We start from the raw sequence: 20,294 nt of genomic DNA, 5'->3' as shown, positions 1-20,294 counted from the left end.
TTTGTTTTTAAGCCATAATTTTGGGACCTTTAAGTTGAAAATTTGTCAGTTGTTAGTACTCATATGTATCCGTAACATGTTAAACGGAAAACAATTCGGCACTTCAGTTTTTTATACTATTTTACTAACAATTATACTATTTTATTTATGTGAACTTTGTGATTTATTAATTTTTACTAATTATTTCATGTTCATTATTTTTTATTTATTTTAACCTATTAGCAGGCGCGTATGCGCATTTTGTACGCCAAATATACTTTTAAAGGCACGACTTTTATCTGAGTAGCCTATAGAATTAGAGTAAATAAAAAATTGGTTATATTAAAACACGTATAACTAGGTATATAAATATGCAATACTTTTTTATAATAATTTGTATTATTTTATTTATAATTATTTTTTGTTTATTATTTTTGAATTGATATTATTTTTACAATAACAATGTAATTAAATACTGCGTGTCAATACTATTTATAGTTGATTAATGCTCTGTCAGTTGTCATGCCCTATGGTGGACAGCTTACTATTTCTCTATGTTAGAAATAATTAAAATTGTATATTAATAAGTATGGATATGTTATGTTTATTGTTTATAACGCATTATATTTTTACTTATTGGGAATTTTAAAATGTCTTATTATTAAATGTATTATTATTTATTAATTGTAATTTATTATTGGAATTAAAATTATTGCCCTTGGATAAGTCATACTATATAGTGCGTAAGATAATATAAAACAACTGTAATTGTAAGAATAATATTATTAAATTATTATTATTATCATTATGGTTATTAATATTTATAAAATGTTTGGTAAATACAAGAGAAACATTCTGTTTAACTCAATTATTTAACAAATGCGAAAGCCCGCGAACACGTTTAAAAACAAATTCCCTTCAGACGGTCATACTGATTTTGGCGGGCCAATCATAGAGCCTTATTTGCAATCCTATTGTTAAAGGCCCGAGTGAACAATCTGTTTTCATATAATCTGTGGTTTTACCATGCATGTCACAACTGTGTTATCATTGTAGATCTTAATAGATACCATTTATCACTATGTAGATAAATAGGGAAAAGGTGTACAAAGGGGCCATAGTGGGTAAACTGGTCTTTTATTATATTTCTGTTATCAGCTATTCAATTATCCTTCCATATATTTATTATTATCATTATTATTGATTGATAAATCATAAATAACAATACGATTCGCTGTTGAAGACTCAGAAGAGTGATAAGTGATAACAGAAAAATGCATTTTGCGCCCGGCTGCTGAAGGGCTACAGTTACGTTTCAACAATGTTATTAATTATTTTAGCCACTCAACTACTTGGTTTTTTTTTAATTTGGCAACACATATTTGTAGATACAATAAAATCAACTTTTATTGAATTTAACAGTTGCTAAATGATTTGCCCAGTAGTTAAAACAATAACTATAAAAAGGGCAAAGTGGCCACTACTAATTATTTTCCATTTCCATTCAAGTTATTATAATTCGATTTTTTTTTTTATTATTATAAAACGAATTTTGCAATGTTGACTACAAATACTTGTAATAATAATAATAATTATTTACATATTTTATAGAAAAAGATTTCTATTTGTTTATTTGTGTACGATTTTGTTGATTGAATTTATTAAAAGATTTGAAGAAAAATATTGTTTTGATTCAGTTAAAATTAAAAATTTAATTTAGGAAATAATATGACAATATTTTCAAGGGTAAATAAAAATCTCCAACTATTGGGCAAAGTGGATATAGTATGGCCAATTTGGGTGGGCAAAGCGGCCAGTTTCATATGTAATTAAAAAAAAATTAATTTAATAAGCTAAAATATAATTATAATTGCAAAAAATGATGTCTAACAAGTCAAAGTATACATTACCATAGTGAGTAGACAAACAAAATTAAAAATCTAAGTTTGAATCGATAAATTCCCTTAAGGTAGCCGCTTTACCCACCTTTCCACTATTAAATTACGAGGTTCATAGACAAAAATGAAAAATCACGATGTAAGAGCTAAGACTGTACTTGTAGAAACTTGAGAGCAGAGAAGAACTTCTCTACATCATGACAAAAGTATTAAGATAATATAATAAATTATAATCTTTAAACCTGGGATAAATTGTATTTTTGTATCTAGTATCATTGATTATAAATAAAATGTATTTATATTTTATAATCATTGTTAGTATGTACTTGCGACATCCTGATAAACAAATACTATAGTCTATAGACTACTATACACGTAATACGGCCTTCTATATAAAAAAAAAAGAAAGTAGAAGATTTTTTAGTTCTAATTTCTAAGCCGTGATATCTGTTCAGTTGTACATCACTACATAAACTTGAAGATGAATAGTACTTTATAGACTAAAATCATACCTACAATTCCTCGTTTTCTATTATTTTGACTCTTCCAAACTAAATATTTTAGTTTAAGCTAACTTCGCACAATTTCATAGGCAATTTTTTTCAAAATCCTATTTTGAAGGTTAAACTGAGATATGTAATTACTAGTTATTTATTATTTCCAGTCAGTCTGCATAACCATGTTTTTACCACTGAACATTACACTAACACGTACGTTTGTATGATTTTTCAAATCTTCCAAAATTAATTTAACCCACTTCCCAATATCGTAGAAGTCTGAAATTTAACCCAGACACTCATTTTGGATGACAACACAATGTTATGTCATAATATTGGGACCCGGACATCCAGGTCGCAAATTCCGGGAGCCATTTCAATAAAATTTCATGTTTTTTCAAATCTTACAAAATGCATAAACTCAACAATTTTTTTTACATAAACACTAATATAATTTAGAAAAGTAGATTATTGGTCAACGGAATGTCGTTAGCAGTGTAAGTTAACCCGGAAGGGGGAGGAGGGGAATGCCCCTTTGCTGTGGATAATGAAGAGTTAATGGTACTGTTTGTTAACAAATAAAAAATAACATGGCTTAAATTATGTCATATGTTACATAAATCAACTAAGCAACGTGGTCATGTTTAATATAACTTTATATTGACTTATTACTTAACTTATTAAAATAAGTTTGAAATAAAAAAATTGTTTTATCCTGTGAACTCAATAATACAATATTAATTGACAAGAAATTACTTACAAGTAAAAACTTATACCACAGTACTTGACTATTTAGTACAAGGACCCAGAAGGAAATGACAGCATGTACCACTTTAACAATATTAAAAATTTTGAAGAATGTATGTAATATTAAATTTACATTTACATTTTACGTACAAAATGCATATTTTTTAAATGTAAGCTTGATAATTGGTTAGGTATTTTGTTTAATGAACATATTTTTCATAGTTAATAGTCAAGTCGTAGAAGCAGTAATTCATGAACTAAATATTATTTCATAGTTAAATGTGCAATTTTATTAACTATACATAAACTAAATTGTTCATCAATTTCTTGTTTACAAATATCTGAGAGATGAAAACAGGATCACTTAAATTGTAATACTGAACTAGTAGTTTTAAGATTTAACTAATTCAAAAGAGTGATAAATAAAATATTACCTAATTTTATTATATAACAAACAAAATTAATACACGTCATATATTAAGAAATATCATGGATACAATAGTCAATACATCAATTTACTTAATAAACAAAATGAAAAAAGGACACGTAAACGCTGGATAGACTGTGTAAATAGTGATCTCATGAAGGTGGATAAAACAGCAAAAAAAGAGGAAAGAGATCGTTGGATAGATTTAGTAAAAGCTTCAAAATGCCAACATAAAATGTAAAGCAAAAAAAACCTTTTGTTAGATTAGCTAACTATACTGTTATTAAGGGTTAACTCTAATAAAAAAGACTTATATCATGACAAACATTTTACAAAAAAACTTAATGACATAACAACAATTTAATACGTTTAAAAGATCAGGGTCCAAATGACATTTTTTTTTTTATAAATTAATCTACATAAAAAGAATTTAACAAAGTTTTTTTTTACTAATTTAAATTAATAATTCAATGTATAGGTTATAATTAATAAATAATTTAACTCATCATCTTTTTCTTTTTTAAAACATTTTAAAATTTTAGTTTATCTAAGTTATTTCTATTGAATATTAAAAAATAATGATAGCTTTATTATTGAATAGTGTTAGTGATACCGAAGTATATACAATATATACTTATATATAAGTTAGCTTTAAATTTACTATTTATCAATCTACACAATTTATAAAAAATATCATTATAATTTGTAACAATTCAGAAGTGCAAGTGGTAGCAAATAATACAACAATATATATATTATTTAAATTGAAAAAAATGTTCATATTGTTATAGACTTGCATTATACATATTTCAACCTATTTAAGTTGCTGTTAATTAATTCATCTTTAATAGTTACATAAAAAAATCATATTCATTTTTAAGCATAATTTTTTTTTTCAAAATAAAATTGGTATGAAATTTATAAAGTATAATTGCACGCAAAAATAATGTTTTTTTTAAATCTCATTGATATTTGCCAATTTTGCAAAACCAACTTAAAATGACCCACAATTCTGGATTATTCTTTTATTTATTATCGTGCAATGAATAATACAAAACTAGATAAAAATCACATCATACCAGACTAGTATTGTTTTATTTATTTTCATCATCTTCGTCATTATCTTCTTCATCCATCATTTGTCGAGCCATTTTTGCCGCTTTGAATTCGTTGTAATGTTCTTTGCGTTTTTTTTCAAATACTTCTCTTGCAACTAAAATTTTAATATATTTTTTAAGACTGTAACCAGTCCAAAATGCCCTAACACAATTTTAAATCATGTATTTTTTTAACTTCCACATCTAGTTATGGATATAATGGGAATAAAATGGCATTTTGAAGTGATCGTCAAAAATATGTTCATGATGTGTAACATACATATTTACTAAGTTTAGTGTCAACAATTTACTGTTCACTTTAAATAGATTTGAAATGTCAAAATTAAGAATATAAATTTGTTAACAATAATATAAATGCACAACATAATTTTCAAAAGGGAAAATTTACATAAATACTCACGCTTTTCTTCTGGTGTTTCATCTTTATTGTCTTCAGAATCATCTTCGGACTGAAATGTACTACTACCACTATTTTTTCTTTGTTTACTTTCTTCGATTCTAATAAATGGTAAAAAAATATTATACACACTATTTAATTATTAATTACAATATATATAGAAACATGTCCAATTAAGTTGTCCAAAAAATATAAAGCGTAAGTCTTTCTATGTATGTTGAATCTATAATTAAACAAAGCAATTTAATATAGTGAGACTTGTCTATGATCGCAGGAAATTTCAGGAATCAAGGAAAATTCTGTATCAAGCAGTTTTCCAACTTTTACAATAAAATATACATATAAATGATTCCGGGTGAAAAATTTTGGCATACAAATTTTATTTTATACATTTTTCTAGTTTATTCAAATTGTTTGGTTTATAATAGTAAACCGAGCAGTGAGCTCACTCCTTCCATAATGGATCTGCCAAGGAATGCAATTTATCAGACTATCATAATATTGCCTTTATCTCAAATTACAATTAATTAGCTACAAATACAATAAGGTGTTTCATACAAAATATCATGTGAACATATAAATATGAATTGTAAACAGACACACAGCCATGAAATTGCCCTTAAAATTGCCAAAATCATGTTGAAGTTAGTTCCTGGATAAGTATTTTAATAGATCCTTTTAATTTGATACTCTTGTACAAATTATTATAGTTACAAGTACTGAGGTACTGACTTCTGAGATTTAACATAACCAGTGATCTTCATTTTAGCATAAACAATTTTATCAAAAAAATATTAATGATTACAATTATCCAGTGTTCCGTTGAGATTAGTTAATATAAAATAGAATAAATTAGTATTTTGACCTATTATTTAAATTGTTGAATATGGTTAATATAATTTATTATATTGATTAAAAATTATCTGAAAATACCTCTTTCTCAACTCATCTGGATTCACGCCACCATCCATATCATCATCCTCATTAATTTCTCTTTCATACGGTGTTTTCGGCTCATCTACTTTCATATGACCATAATCTTTGTCTGGTGGATGCAAGGTTTCTAATATATTCATTTCATCCCATTTTGCAGACTTACTAGCTATCTTTTTTTTTTTGCTAAAACAAGTGATATGTAAGTATAATTAGCAGTATAACTAGCACTAAAATAATTACTTACTCTTTTTCTTCATAACTAACGGAAGGTTTAAGAATACCTTTAGAAGGCTCTTTTTTTAAATTATCGGTAGGATCTTCGGAACCTGAAGAGGATGCCATGATAATGTTAAGCTGTAATCGCAAACAAATTTGGTAATATTGTTAAATATATGTGAGAAAGAATTTCAATCAGATAATCTAACAGTTAATAATAATAAATAGGTACTCTTTTATTAATAATTAATTAATTAATGAAATGATGTCTTAATTCTTCAGAAATTTGTTTGTAAACGTTATCAGTTATCTCTTTTGCTATAACCGATATCAAATTCCGTCTTCTATTCTACAGGTTTAGAAATGGTAAGTGGTAACTAGTATCTGGTAAAAAGCCAATTAGTATTTTTATATTACGTTACTTAAATTCTCAACGATTTTTCAATTTTTGTGATTTAGAACTCTAGTACCTACTTACTTTATCAATTTTATTAAAAAAAGTAATATTTCTACATTGTATGTTTGTTAGCAACTGTTATTTATAAATTATACATAACAATATAACATATTGTATGTATCTGTAAAAAATAAATAATATAATATAATAATATAATAAATATAATGTAATATTATAATACAATTATTATAATTGTAATATTATAATACACATAGATAATAATCAATAGTATCTATCGCGGGGTAAAAATTTAGTTTGTGTCAGACGTGAAAAATTTACCTAAGTCACTTTTCATTTAAGAGGACGTCATACATCCGTTATTTTATTCAAAAAACCCGCCTTTCGCGTCCTAATTTTACTAAGACTAATCAAAACTAAGAAACCAAATTTTCACATAATACAACATTGTCTATGCTCTACCATGGTCCCTTTTTTAAAATTTCAACCAGGTAATAAATAATTAAAAAATTAAGAAAGGACTTTTTTAAAAATGATATAGCATCGGTTGTATTAGGTATATGGAAAAATACGGATGCTGGACCACAGATAATTTTTTCATGTATAATATGCATGAATTTCTTTCCTTAACTTCCTATATATAAAGCCTGAGAAAAATTAATCCGCGCAAAGCAGTTTTGATGGGGGGAAATTATAGTTTATCCGATAGAAAAGGCTGTGATAGTTTGACAAAAAAAAATGCCAATCAACAAAGTATCCTCATTACTGTATTTATAAATATACATTATAGTTCAAACTCTAAATTAAGATTTTTTGAAAATTGCCTACACTTTATTCCTTAGAAATGGCTGGTGTGACTGAAAACCGCGCGACTGATAGGTTACACAATTGACAAAATTATTATACAGCACTTAAACCTTTGAAATGAATAAAAATATATTTCGACTATGAAATCATGTCATTATCGTTAAAATATTTAAGTTTAATGTATTATAGTAAAAACATAACTTTTAAATAACATTTGTATAACATACATACACCGTCGCTAATATTAAGGTTAGGATTGCATTGCAGGATCATTATATTTTGAATTAAATAATGTAAAAATATTCCTCAAAAAGCTTTAATAAAACTCAGTAATTTTTTTATTATTTTACTTATCTGCATGTTACGCAATAAGTAATAATGGCTCTACACTTTTTTTCTTGATATTATTGTAACTTTATAAATTATAGCTTTGTCTTTTAGCCAACTCGTGTAAATCTTTAATAATTCAATTTTTCTTCAAATATTTTTTTTTTAGTTTTATATTTCTTCTAGCATTGATTAAATATACATGTATATTTAATCAATGCTTCTAGGATACACTTATTGATTATTAAACCCTATCGACGACCGCTTTGATTAGATAATAGATTGGCTAAGTGGCAACTAAAAAAGATAATTTTACCGAACCTTCAGCACTGAACTCGATAGTCAATAGGTTTGTTCGTTTTGACAAAAAGTGTACAATTTTTCACAACAAGTGTACACCCAAGCGTTCGTTTTAAAATAGTGTAGTCGTACACGGTACACGCCGTATGTATTAAAAAAGTGTTGTATTAGTGTACACTTTTTTCACACCGACCGTAGACGTAGAGTAGGTGTGATAAGTGATTATACATAGTAATTACTGTGATACTTAATTTTCGGTGTTGGTCGTTATCATATTTATTATCAACTAATTTTTATAATCAATTCTACTATCAATAGAAATAAATTATCGGTTAATTAATCTACACCAAAAGGCAAAAACGTTTGTTTTGAAATACCACACCTGATCACTCATCACACCCCTGACCCCTTACACTTCGATCAGACACTACTGACTACACTAATTACTAATTAGTATACACTTTTTTTCAAAACAAACAAACGTAATAGGTAGCATGAATCACAAATCAAGATTATATAGTGCGGATTAGTGATTCTAATGTTTGTCAATAGCAATATAATCAAATCAATAAAATATAAATTATCTAACGAACATCAGCTTGGATCATTCCTACATACAGATATATTTTTGTTATTAATGTGTACAGTTTAGCGTATGTATCCTTGTATCATTTATGATAAATAATTAAAGTAATTTCAACATATTTTTGTTGATTTAATCAACTATTTGTTTTAATAAAATATTTTTATTTATAATAGTGTAAGTGGCATAGTATTTGTATAGTAGTTTGGTATAGTATTTGTGGCAGTTAAATAACTATCAATGATGCTGTCTTTAAGTATAGAGTCATTAATTTCAGAGATGGAACAGTTATTATACTCTGGAAAAACAGGATGTGACATAAAAGCACTAACAGGTAAACACATAAAAGGGGAGTAATCATCTATAAATTTAATTTGAATAATTTGTGATTACTTAAATAAGAGTTAAGGAACAGGGGCGGATAGGTAGTTTTTTTGTCACAGGAAAATATTTTAAGGGGCCTCCAGGCACCAGAATAAAAAAAAATGTTTATGAGAAACTATATAATAATAACAATAATTCATAATTATAGTTATATCTTCATTGTAAATTTATTTATTTATAAAAAAAAATGGATGGTACTATGAGACCGTCGATGATGGAGATAGACAAAATCATAGGGAAAATCTCTCTTTCCCTATGGACCTATCTGCCCCTGATAAGTAGTTTATTTGGTGTCATCTGAACTATAAAAGTCTAATACAGAGTATATTCTAAATTGCTGTTTGTGATGTTTAAAACAATTTTGCAGTTGAAGATAACTTTTTTGAATTATTGATAAAGTATATATTATTCAATAATATGTAAAATGAAAATTTTGAGTTTGAAAAATAATAGTTTTAGAAAGTAATCTAATATATTTTTATTATACAGTAACCTAAAATTTATTTAGGTTAAATAATTAATTATGTTAACCTACAATTTTGTTATCTAATATAAAAGCTTTTCAATCAAATTTGTTGAAAACTGTATGTCTTACTACATACTTTTATTATGCCTTTAAAGTTTAAATACTAATTTTAGTAAAAAAATTAGGATTTTGATTTATTATAATTTATAGGTCGAGTGTAAGAAGGTATATGTAGAAAAAAGGCAGAAAAGAGGTCTAGATACAAATAAAAATTCAAAATAGAGGGCAGAACCCCTTTTTATTATAAAAATCACTAAAATGTATATATTATGGATGTATATATTATTATCCCACTTAATTTTTTTCAATTTCTCCAAAAAATGGTTTGTAGTGTAAGGAATGTAATGTATAAATATGTAACACACCCAACCCCACCCTATTTGCAACTATAAATGTACGGATTGTTAATTTCAATATATTCAAAATTTAATGCATTGTTTACAAAAATCCTTATAATATACCCGGGTCTGACTTGGCCATTTTTAAAAGAATTTAGATAGTGTAGAAAAATACATATCACCTTCTTTCTATGATTTATCTGCATAAAAATCAATCTTAACTTTCTAAGAGAATTTGACACTATAGAAGTTAATGATAACTTTTAATTTTTAATATAGGAGAGTCAGAACATAGAAACATTGATGATCTATTGAGTGAAGCTGATAAACTAATTACTGAGACTCTTCCATATTTTCAATCAATTTCTGACGTTGACAAAATATCAAATTCAACTGACATTTCAAGTTTCGACTATAATAATACAGCTCAACTTACCTCTTTATCACATCACAATTCAGCAAAGAAAGAAGCTAAAAATCAAATAAAAGAAATGACTGTCAGGAATTCTAAAACAGGTAATTCTATGAAAAAAATGTAATGGTTTTGTAAGATGTATATTTATTTTAACTCAATGAGGTGGTTCAAATATAACCCACTTTTGTTATGGACCTGTAGAGTAGGTGGTTAAAGTAGGTAATCACTTATATATATATATTTTTTTTTAATTGTTTATGCGGTTACTTATTTTTTTGATTTCTCAGTTGTGTCCTATAATTTTTTTTCCAATAATTTTTCTGATATTATCGTTTTTAGCTTGGTCCTTGAGTCTTTTATTTGTGACATTTCTTGCCCTTCAAAGAGTTAAGTTATTTTTGTAATTTTAATAATTGCATCTAAAAAATACTTTATTAGCTCTAAATTGTAAAAATTAAATTCACCAATAATTAATTTATTATATATATTTTTGAAATATTAGGGGGCCTCAGTATGAACAAGTCTATAACAAACTGCGAGGATGACAATATTTCAATTCTTCCATTCAACAATGTTTTGACATCTAAGGTAATGATATTTTCATTGATCATTCTTTTTTCTTTTTTATAATATCATAAATCCTTAGAAATTTCTGAACTAATTTCCTTAGCTAACGCTGAAACAGCGGCATAAGCTTCTTTTCCAGCTGGCAATATTTCTGATGAAGGCAAAATAAAACCATTTTTGCCCGTATCTCTCAGTTCTACTGTATAAGAATATTTAATTTTTGCTACTCCTTTTGCCCAATCATCAGATGCTCCTAAAATTAAACATTTGAAAATTGAAACAGAGTTATAAAAAACTTGAATAAAAACTTATATAAGTTACCTGCAGCCGGATATAAGAGTGCTGCACTATTTCCTACAGTGTAAACCATCGATGTTGCTTGTTTTATTGCCGAGGCCATTGCTTGTCCAACTCTATGTATTTCTACATGATCAGAAGGTACGCGTTTAGCATATCCCCACGGATACAGGATATATTGGCCATAACTGTGAAATGTTAAGAATCCCTAAAGTAATAGGTTTCATTATTCAGTTACTACTTTTTTAATTTTATTTATGATATTAAAAATGAAATTTTTTTAAATATATAAACCTTGAATTTACTGGATTCTTTCATGATGTATTGAACAATAGCTTGAGTTTCTGGTTCGGATCCTCCTTTTGAGCCACGATAAATTTCTGAACACTTGTATCTACTTGCTCCGCTTTCACCCCAATGATAGGCCCAATTACGATTTAAGTCTGCTCCAAAACAGCTACTACCTTGATTTTTATTACGGTTTTTGCGCCACAAACGTTCTCTTTCATGTGAATAATTATATCTAAAGAAAACAAGTAAAATGTTGTAATGTTTCAGATAGATTTAATACATTATTTTAAATTAAAAATATTTTTTCAGTTTTCCAAATGTTCTACTTTTGTACTTGTTACTTTTCATAAATAAACTATTCACATACTACATGTAGTACAAATAAGTATTAGTGTCCAATTCCTATTCAATTTAACTACAATATTTCATTAATAATAGTCATTATCATCATCATGTAGCTTTTTACAGGCCATGAAGGCCTAACGCTGCCATCATGAGATGGTTTCTTGACAAATTCGCTAACCGGGACGTGTCGTCAATCCGTCGCCGAAGAGGGGGATGGTAGTTCCTTTTCATCGGATGATTGCTCTCCCGGCAAACCGAGCGCTCGTGACTGAGTGTCGAACCGGCGACAGTGACCGCTAACACATTGCCGCCTTACCCACTTGGCCACTCCTCCTCTCATTAATAATAGTATCTTTTTCTTTTATGAATAACAGTGTAATTAATTAATATTTACAAGTACTAAAATATATACTTTAAACGTACATTTAACATAAATGAGCTTACAAAGAGAACAGTAATTCACAGCAGATGGTTCATGGTGCAGATTTAATATAAGCTAATTATAAATTTATATAACTAAATTAATATTTATAAAATAATATATGTAAATATGAATTATATATTTTATGGTAGATAATAACAAATTTTTAATTTATAATATATACTTTTTTTTTAAATGTACTAACCCATCTGGATTTACTATTGGTAGAATATGAAACTCTATATTTTTCATATGAGGTTCCAAAGATTCATGGTTATACACTAGTTCGTTAACTAAATACAACACTGAAGACACAGCAATCCATTCTCGTGCATGTATTCCTCCATCTATCCAAATAGACTCGGCTGCAGTTGTATTTTGATTAGGTTTTATTCTAATGATTTTTAGCGGAGTGCCATCAACGGACAAACCAATATTTTCAACTTCCACTATACTCGGATATTCTTGAGATATGTAATCAATGTACGAATATATATCTTTTACTTTATGATAATTTTCAAATGTGAAGTTGTGCGCTGAAAATACAATTTTTAATATCTAAAATTAATTATAAGTCAATAGGTGGAAATCATTGGTGTACAATTGAAGACCTTGGGGCAACAACAAGACATGTCCTTTTTATAACGTTTTTATTTAAACATTTTTTTTTTATTTAAAACAATTAAAATTCTAAACAATATTTTTTAGAATTGAAAACGTTTTGAAAAAAAAAAAAATTTGAAAAACGGATATGTCTTGTTGTTTCCTCAAGGTCTTCAATTGGTAACTTTATTTTTGGATTTCATAGAAGTGTATAATTACTGCGAAATACAAAAAACAAGCGTCAGTTAAATGTAGCAACAGACTAATATATTTTTCAGTTTTGCAGGCCTTGATTGGGCTGGACAGTACCCGATATAGACCTCAATGTACAATAAACCTGTATTATAATATTTGGTTTTGTTTTGCCATTTTCTAAATTGTTAGGTTTCTTATGGGTTTTGGCCATAATTTTTCTAACTGGTTTTAGATAAGAATAGATTTAGTTTTGGTTAATATTACAAATTTTAAGAAAAAATGGGTTTTGGTTTGAAACCGGTTTTAAGAAAAATGGGGTTTTGATCATGATTAGGAAACTGGTTTTCGATGTGTATTGTTTTTAGTTTGGTATTTAAAACAAGTTTAGAAATCTCATCAATTTAGGTCGAGTACAAGCTAAAACAAGTTGTTTTTTTTTTCAGCTTTTACAAAAAAAAAACATTTATTGTTACCCATGCCATTTTCGAGAGATAGGTACGTCGATTAACAACGAGATACTTTTAATTTTTATTTTTTTAAGTATATAAGGTGATAAACTTGAAAAGATCCTAAAATAATAAAGTATTTAAAAACCTTTAACCACAATAAATATTAATGCTATCGAAATACGCGTATGCGCTTGAGTGTACCTATTATTTGTTGTGGTTAAGGGTATTACGATTTACGATATTATCGAGATTTTAATTAGTTAACAGACTCCGTTATGAAAATGCAATCAATTTTAATTGAGTTTGAACATCGGATTTTTAAGTTAATTGATTTTGGGTTTGTTTTTTTAAATTGGTTATTAATTCTCTCAGTTTGGGTTCGATTAATTACTTATGGTATGAATTATATACCTGTTTAGAAAGTCAGTTTTGGCTGGTTAGAACCGCATTTTAATTGGTTTTGAGACATAGAATAATTATGGACAGGAGCGGCGGAGTTGCTATGGGGAAATTAGGAAATTTAGGCGTGTCCGTTAAAAAATTGTTTGTAATAATTCTTGCCTTTTAAATATATATTTTTTTAAATGACCAATTTTATACACAAAAATTATTATTTAAATGACTAAGTTACTATAGTATCAAAATGTATGTTTGAAAATTGAAAGAAGTTTCCCAATAAAAAAAAAATACTTAAAACGACGCAACTATCATCATTGAAATGTCAAACTAGTTGTTTTTACATGAACATAAATATTTTAAAGTTAAAAGGGATGACAACGTCATACCCTGTGCGAGAAGAACACAGATAAATGGACTGTCTGAATATATCTCATTCCCGACTGCGATCTGTGCGTTATTAGTGTAGGAGTGGCCTATCCATTATTGTGTTAATTATTATCTATGGGTGCATGCCGAGTGCAAAAGTAGAATTGAGGGTTATAATAAATAATAAAATATTAAAAAATATTTATATATATCCGGATACGATACTGATAAGTAAATTTGTTTTCAAAAAAAGTACGGTGCTTCTTCTGGCTTCTGAATAGTGATTATTTCTGATCTTTAGTCTCCCTGTGGTTTATGATGATAGTATAGTTTTAATTATATGTTCTGGCCAAACGTTTTTTTAGTAGTTTTATAATATCTGGCTTTAATAAATTTACTGGCAACATTTATCAATATTTTACATTTCGAATGACGACGACGACTCGTTATGATTTCAATGACATCTTATATGTTATTTATTATACGTTTAGGTTAGGTGCGCTACTTCAGTATTGCAATTTAATGCCGCTATTTAGTGTCGTTTTCAGGCTGGAGAACCAAGGCTAAAGCATGTTCCATGCTAAAATTAATTATGGAAATCTAACAGTTTACATTGAAATTTGTTTTTAATTATTTTGAAGTCAAACCTAGTTATTATTATTAAATAATATTAATTCAGATAATAATGATGTAGCTTCCAAAAAGTTTCTAAAGATATTCTAGAATGAAAATACGGGATATTCTAAAATGATAAAATGTTATCCTTGTACTGGCTCAATATTCATAAGAGAACTATAAGATGTATCTCAGTTATGGATGACAATCAATATCAACAAGTTTGATGGTATGGTTGCGGCAGACTTGAAACTTGTCATTATAACAACTGGGAGTTCTTGTAGCAGCGTGGATCCCTGTACACACAACTTGTGTCTCTGTTGCTCACAAAAATAATTTTAGTAAGCGTATCCCATTTAGAACTATTGATAACGTATTAAAAAATCATACTGATTAGTGCAATACAGGAAAAGTAAAAGTATGTGCAAAGAAATATATGACTGCATCAATCAACCAGTTTTCAATGGCGATACAGTCAAGTTAATTTTTTATATCATACCGTCACTCGAGGTTCAGTTGATGCTGGTTGTGCCGTGTGGTAAATATAGAGTTTAACATATGTTAGACGAATTTAACGAAGCTACCTTAGCATGGGAAAAATTGTGTAATGTTGAACGAGACATAATTTACGGTGGTTTAGGTTTCATTGAAAACTCCTGCAAAATTAAGTTGTAAAACTTGATGTCTTGCGCTCTCAATGCTCTTTAGATTGCTTGAAATTTGTTCAATTTCCAGTAACTTTCAATTAATCGTAACAATACTTTTTGGAAAGCTGCTTGATCTTAATTTCAAAATTTATATCGATTACTTTAAGTTATATGGAATTTGGAGCCTCCGTAACATACCTCCGTGCATACCGTATTCTACAATATTGAAAACTTTTGCACAAAGACTCAGTCACGATTAGACTTTTACGATGAGTAAGCGATAGCATCAGACCAAAACTGCGACTTCAAAACTGTTTAGAAGAAATATAAAGTCCACAAGAACCAGCCGGACTATTGTCGTCGCTTACTGCAGGCAGTCGGAAATGTAATGCTCTGAATGTTTAAATTGAAGCTCATGTAGCCTATAATTAGCTTATTATTAGTATTTATTATTTGAATTAACATTATAAAATAATTAAAAACAAATTTCAATGAAAATTATTACATTTTCAGAATTTATTCCTATTATATTAGTTGTATAAAAACAAAACAAAATGCCAAATGTTTTTATTTTTGTTTTGTTTTTGGTATTAAATTATTTAGGGGTGTACAATCATGATAAAAAAAATAAATTGTATGCAAAGACTTAAAATTAAAATTGGTTTAGCCGCACCGTGACGTATAGTGATCAGTAAAAAGTCCATAGAAAACATGAGAAAAAAGTATATTTGGCGAAGTACAAATATTTAAAAAATGATTTTATTTGGGTGGTTAAAAATGTTTTTGTTTTAATTTGTATATCAAAAGTAATTAAATAATCGTATTCAAGTTTTTCTGTCGTTGCACATTCGTAACCTATATAACTCGCAATTCTTTTAGTTTTTTTTGCGACAAAAATATGGTGAAAAATTTATCTTAGTATTTGGTCACGTGTACTGTGCATTACTTTTCGGCATTAAACATTAAAATACGTATAAAATTTATAGTCGGGCCAAATTTAAACTCAGACTTCTTAAATTTTTACATAATCTTTAAGTATCTTAAATGAGTTTAACTTTATTATTGAGGTGTTTTACAGATCTTTTTTTTAGAGTTTTTGTATATCTTTTATAGATAATGTTTAGGCTTAAATAACTATTAAAATTACATATTATAAATTATAATGAATTAATGTAATTTATTAAATTTTTTACTTTTCTAACCTTTTCTGCCAGATTGATCGTCATCGTCATCGCTCATTGGAAGGTTTTCTGCATCTATAGCTCTTTGTATATCTTCGATAAATATATTATATGGTAACGATTCATTGGTTAATGCGCTTTTTACAAATACCTTGTTGTCGTTCTTCACCATAATATCTACCGACGTTGGAGTAGTAAACCATTTTTGGACCACTATAAAATTACATTACTTTAAAAGATATTCATTAAAACGTATAATTATGTACTTACGCCCTTGTGTTTCAAGTTCTTTAATCTTTTTCCTCTGTTTTGAATTAACTTGTTCCACCCTTAACACTTGATCTCCGGTGTAGATGATTTTTTCTTGTAAACCCGTTTCTTGTTCGTCTGATTTTTTATTATCACTATAAACTGATTTTGAAATGACTAAAACTGCAACTACACAGTATATTACTCTAAGGTGACTATTCATTTTGAGTGAATAAAAGAGGATAAAACACGACTACAGGAAGAGTTTAAATGCAAACAAAACCGGGACTGTATCGTGATATCTGTTCTCCTTATGAAGCCACGCCTTTTGGTAGGTATATATTTATGATACCTGATGTGGGTACTGGCCAAATTTGCGTTTGCTTCCTACTGACTGAAACGTGATTAAAAATTAAAATGTCTTTAATCGTGCAATATTTCTCACACTCTTATCTAGTGAACAGTTTAATATTGTACTTTTCTGTTAACTAATTATAAAAAACAACAACAAAAGTTTCTCAAGTCATTATTGTTAAGCTATTATTGTTCCACATGGATTTTGTATACAGAGTCTTAATAATTATATAAGTACTTTTCTTTTAAAATTGGTTGTGACGATGGCGATTTATTCTACTTTATTTGTACTCTACATGTGAAAGTAGAAATTAATTTTTTTCATTTGTTCTTTGTTACCCAATAACGCCTATGAAATTATCTTAATTAATAATAATATGAAAGACCCCATTCTGAATGGCTTCGACTGTTCATTAAAACTCGACATTTAAATACCGCACATCATGTTAGTATGACATAAGATTTGCCTATGCTTATTTTATACACTGAACAGTAACAACTGAAATTATATGTTTTTTAAATCTTTTATTAATTTATGAATGTATTTTAATTGTATGGGGAATTTTTTTTTAATCCATTGTTTGCCGAGAAAGTCAAATAAATAACTTATGGAAATAGCGGTTAAATACTTAAATGTGTCAGTAACCCGCGCGGTCACCAGTTAATAAACCACATTCCAAGAAGTCTGTTGACCACATGCATACTAATGTTTGTAATTTATTGTTTTTTTGTACTGACGGTACAACAAGTCTTGTACAACTTCTCATAAGTAGAACGCAGATAGATTATAATATTTAGTCACATAAAATGTAGGTCAACAGGGTAAAATAAGGCGACTTTCAAAATTATAGCAGTGCCCACTGGAGAAGTTCCAATGTCAGTTTTGCAAAACTTGTGTGAATTATGAATTGTGAACAAGTTATTTTTCACGACAATGCGTGTTTATTATAAATATTTATTTTAAACAATAATAAAAATAATTATCAATTAACAATTTTTTTTTGTCACGTCGCGAAAAATATAAAATATGAATGACAATTGAATATTGAACTTAATGAATAGGCAATTAGATTTATTTTTAAATCGTATTTTTTACACAAATACTTTTTTTATAAGAAAAATACATGTGGTAGTGTTTAATATTACTGTTACTACTGCGTTACACTTTAATTTTCTAACATTATTAATATGTATATGATATTTCAAAAACGTAGCTTTTGGCTGTAAATAGGTCTATAATAATAATTTTTAGGCGTTGATAATGAACACTAACTTTAACTTTATGTATTGTACGAGCATAATATATTTTAAGTGTCAGTTATTATTATGTATTTTATTATATTATTATTTGAAGTGTCTTTTACATACGTACTTTTTAAATTGTTATTTCATAGTTAATGAATGTCTGTTATATTTTATTTTGGTATAACTGTGTTGTAAGCTATTTTTTGGAAAACTAACAAAATTTCTGAAACTCTTAAGTACTATTTATTTTTAGGATTCTGAAGTCAATGAAACTAAAAAAACAACATCAGTGTGTAGTGTAATACTAAACTGTCATAAAGGATTAGAAAATATGATTTGTGAAAATCAAAACGGTGTTCAACAATCCGATCAGACCAAAGAAACGAATTTAAAAGAAGCGTTAAATTATTATAAAGTAATATTAAAAACAAATATTTGTTAATAATTATTAATTACTATTTGAATTTTGTGTATACTGAAATTTATGAAATTGTTATACAGCTTCGATATCAGGAACTTGAAGAAAAATATTTGAACCAGGAAAAAAAAATACTTAATTGGGAAATTCGATATCAGGATCTAAATTACTATTGTGAAAGGGTTCTAAAGAAAGAAGTACGTCATTGTTTATTTATAATTTTAATACTTATAATTAATATTTTTTAAAGGCCAACGTGTTTACTATTATTTTCAAGCTTTGTTAACACACTATCCAAACTAAAATTATTTGATCAATCGTTTGTATCTAGAGGCGTGTACATTTTTAACATTGCTCAATCATAGAAATGTCATAAACCCATTCCCTTAGAAGGGATGAAATCTTTTTTTAAATTCATTTTTTAACGTAGTGTTTAGACTTAAGTTCTGAATATTATTCTAAAGGTAGATTTAGCGTGGTTCTTATTACAACGCATACAACTTTCTTAAAAATCTGTACACATTATTAACACATGTCGCGTTTAGTCAACTAACTAAAATAATTGCTACTTTTTTGTTAACTATTCCAATTTTACGGTTGATCAGTTATTATTATTGAATAATAAATACTTAATAGTGTTATAATTTGTATAGCCCAAATGTTATCTTTTTTTTTTTTTTGGACGTCTAAAAAAAATTTTGCTAAAACGTTCGTACGTTTTAAACCTTAAACCTTATCACTTCGTGCTCTAAAAAGGGTTTATGGAACCAATAATGTTTTATGCAACATAAACTTTTAGAGTATTATTACTTTTTATTTAAACTATTTTTACTATTTATTTAGATTGAAAAAAAGTTAAAGTGTTACGAGAATCTGTTAAATGGAATAATTAGTCGCAGTTTAAAAAGAGAGACGCAATTGTCTATTATTATTAGTAATCTATTGGACGAAATTGACAATTTACAAATGCGATACAGAGTAAAATTAAACGAAAGAAATATTCAAGTAAAGGCGTATCTTGATCAAATAGAACGAATATTCAGTAATGTTTATGAATTGAGAAGTTATAACTTACAAAGATAATAAAGAATTTAAAATTTAAATACCTCAAGTCAAGTAAGTACCTATCTTTATTACCTATGTGCATTGCATAAATCATATTTTGTTATGAATGATTTAAGTCTTAATATTAATATTAAATATAAATGTCGATACAAAAGATTTATTAACAAAAATATGCCATTTTTAAAAAAGTTTCAATTTGGTCTATTTCAATTTGATAATATTTACTTTAAAAAAATCTATTAAGGCTTCTAAAAACTAGATATATTTCTTGAACCAC

At 27.3% G+C, this 20,294-nt stretch overlaps 3 protein-coding genes across 7 annotated transcripts in view; 1 reads left to right on the top strand and 2 right to left on the bottom strand.

The window, feature by feature from the left end:
* Positions 1-3,544: 3,544 nt before the first annotated feature.
* On the bottom strand, positions 3,545-8,249 carry LOC126835001 (protein phosphatase inhibitor 2-like). The gene is made up of 5 exons (XM_050567269.1): positions 8,086-8,249; positions 6,244-6,353; positions 5,997-6,182; positions 5,067-5,164; positions 3,545-4,761 (listed from the first exon to the last, which is right to left on the bottom strand). The coding sequence occupies exons 2-5, from the start codon at positions 6,339-6,341 to the stop codon at positions 4,643-4,645; spliced, it is 501 nt and encodes a 166-aa protein (XP_050423226.1). The 5' UTR covers positions 6,342-6,353; positions 8,086-8,249; the 3' UTR covers positions 3,545-4,642.
* LOC126834969 (uncharacterized) overlaps positions 8,077-20,294 on the top strand; it is a 29,426-nt gene continuing 17,208 nt past the window's right edge. For all 5 annotated transcript variants that reach the window (XR_007685121.1, XR_007685119.1, XR_007685120.1 and 2 more), the window contains exons 1-7: positions 8,077-8,717; positions 8,824-8,981; positions 10,175-10,411; positions 10,813-10,898; positions 18,788-18,949; positions 19,036-19,149; positions 19,796-20,068. Coding sequence is in view for 2 of the 5 variants with exons in the window: in XM_050567237.1 (XP_050423194.1) it covers positions 8,888-8,981; positions 10,175-10,411; positions 10,813-10,898; positions 18,788-18,949; positions 19,036-19,149; positions 19,796-20,035 (933 nt within the window). In the remaining 3 variants the exon portion in view is untranslated. The remainder of the gene's footprint in view (positions 8,718-8,823; positions 8,982-10,174; positions 10,412-10,812; positions 10,899-18,787; positions 18,950-19,035; positions 19,150-19,795; positions 20,069-20,294) is intronic.
* Positions 10,412-17,267, bottom strand: LOC126834961 (carboxypeptidase B-like). Its single transcript, XM_050567217.1, has 6 exons — positions 16,957-17,267; positions 16,708-16,899; positions 12,437-12,767; positions 11,469-11,697; positions 11,199-11,382; positions 10,412-11,130 (listed from the first exon to the last, which is right to left on the bottom strand). The coding sequence occupies exons 1-6, from the start codon at positions 17,156-17,158 to the stop codon at positions 10,943-10,945; spliced, it is 1,326 nt and encodes a 441-aa protein (XP_050423174.1). The 5' UTR covers positions 17,159-17,267; the 3' UTR covers positions 10,412-10,942.

The sequence above is a fragment of the Adelges cooleyi genome, unplaced genomic scaffold (assembly GCF_023614345.1).
Source record: "Adelges cooleyi isolate 19-005CV unplaced genomic scaffold, UGA_ACOO_1.1 ACOO_flye_CR_arks_rails_tigmint_CR_PRNA_1, whole genome shotgun sequence".
Classification (NCBI taxonomy): Eukaryota; Metazoa; Arthropoda; class Insecta; order Hemiptera; family Adelgidae; genus Adelges; species Adelges cooleyi.
This window is presented reverse-complemented; position numbering and strand designations above follow the sequence as displayed.

Bases quoted from the DNA above. Each gene is read 5' to 3' on its own strand.
- LOC126835001 (XM_050567269.1), bottom strand. From the start codon at position 6,341: ATGGCATCCTCTTCAGGTTCCGAAGATCCTACCGATAATTTAAAAAAA. The intron at 6,183-6,243 runs GTAAGTAATTAT...CACTTGTTTTAG, and splicing joins GTTAGTTATGAAGAAAAAGA to CAAAAAAAAAAAGATAGCTA. The intron at 4,762-5,066 runs GTGAGTATTTAT...TTAAAATTTTAG, and splicing joins TGAAACACCAGAAGAAAAGC to TTGCAAGAGAAGTATTTGAA.
- LOC126834961 (XM_050567217.1), bottom strand. From the start codon at position 17,158: ATGAATAGTCACCTTAGAGTAATATACTGTGTAGTTGCAGTTTTAGTC. The intron at 12,768-16,707 runs GTTAGAAAAGTA...TTGTATTTTCAG, and splicing joins CGATCAATCTGGCAGAAAAG to CGCACAACTTCACATTTGAA. The intron at 11,383-11,468 runs GTTTATATATTT...CTATTACTTTAG, and splicing joins AAGAATCCAGTAAATTCAAG to GGATTCTTAACATTTCACAG.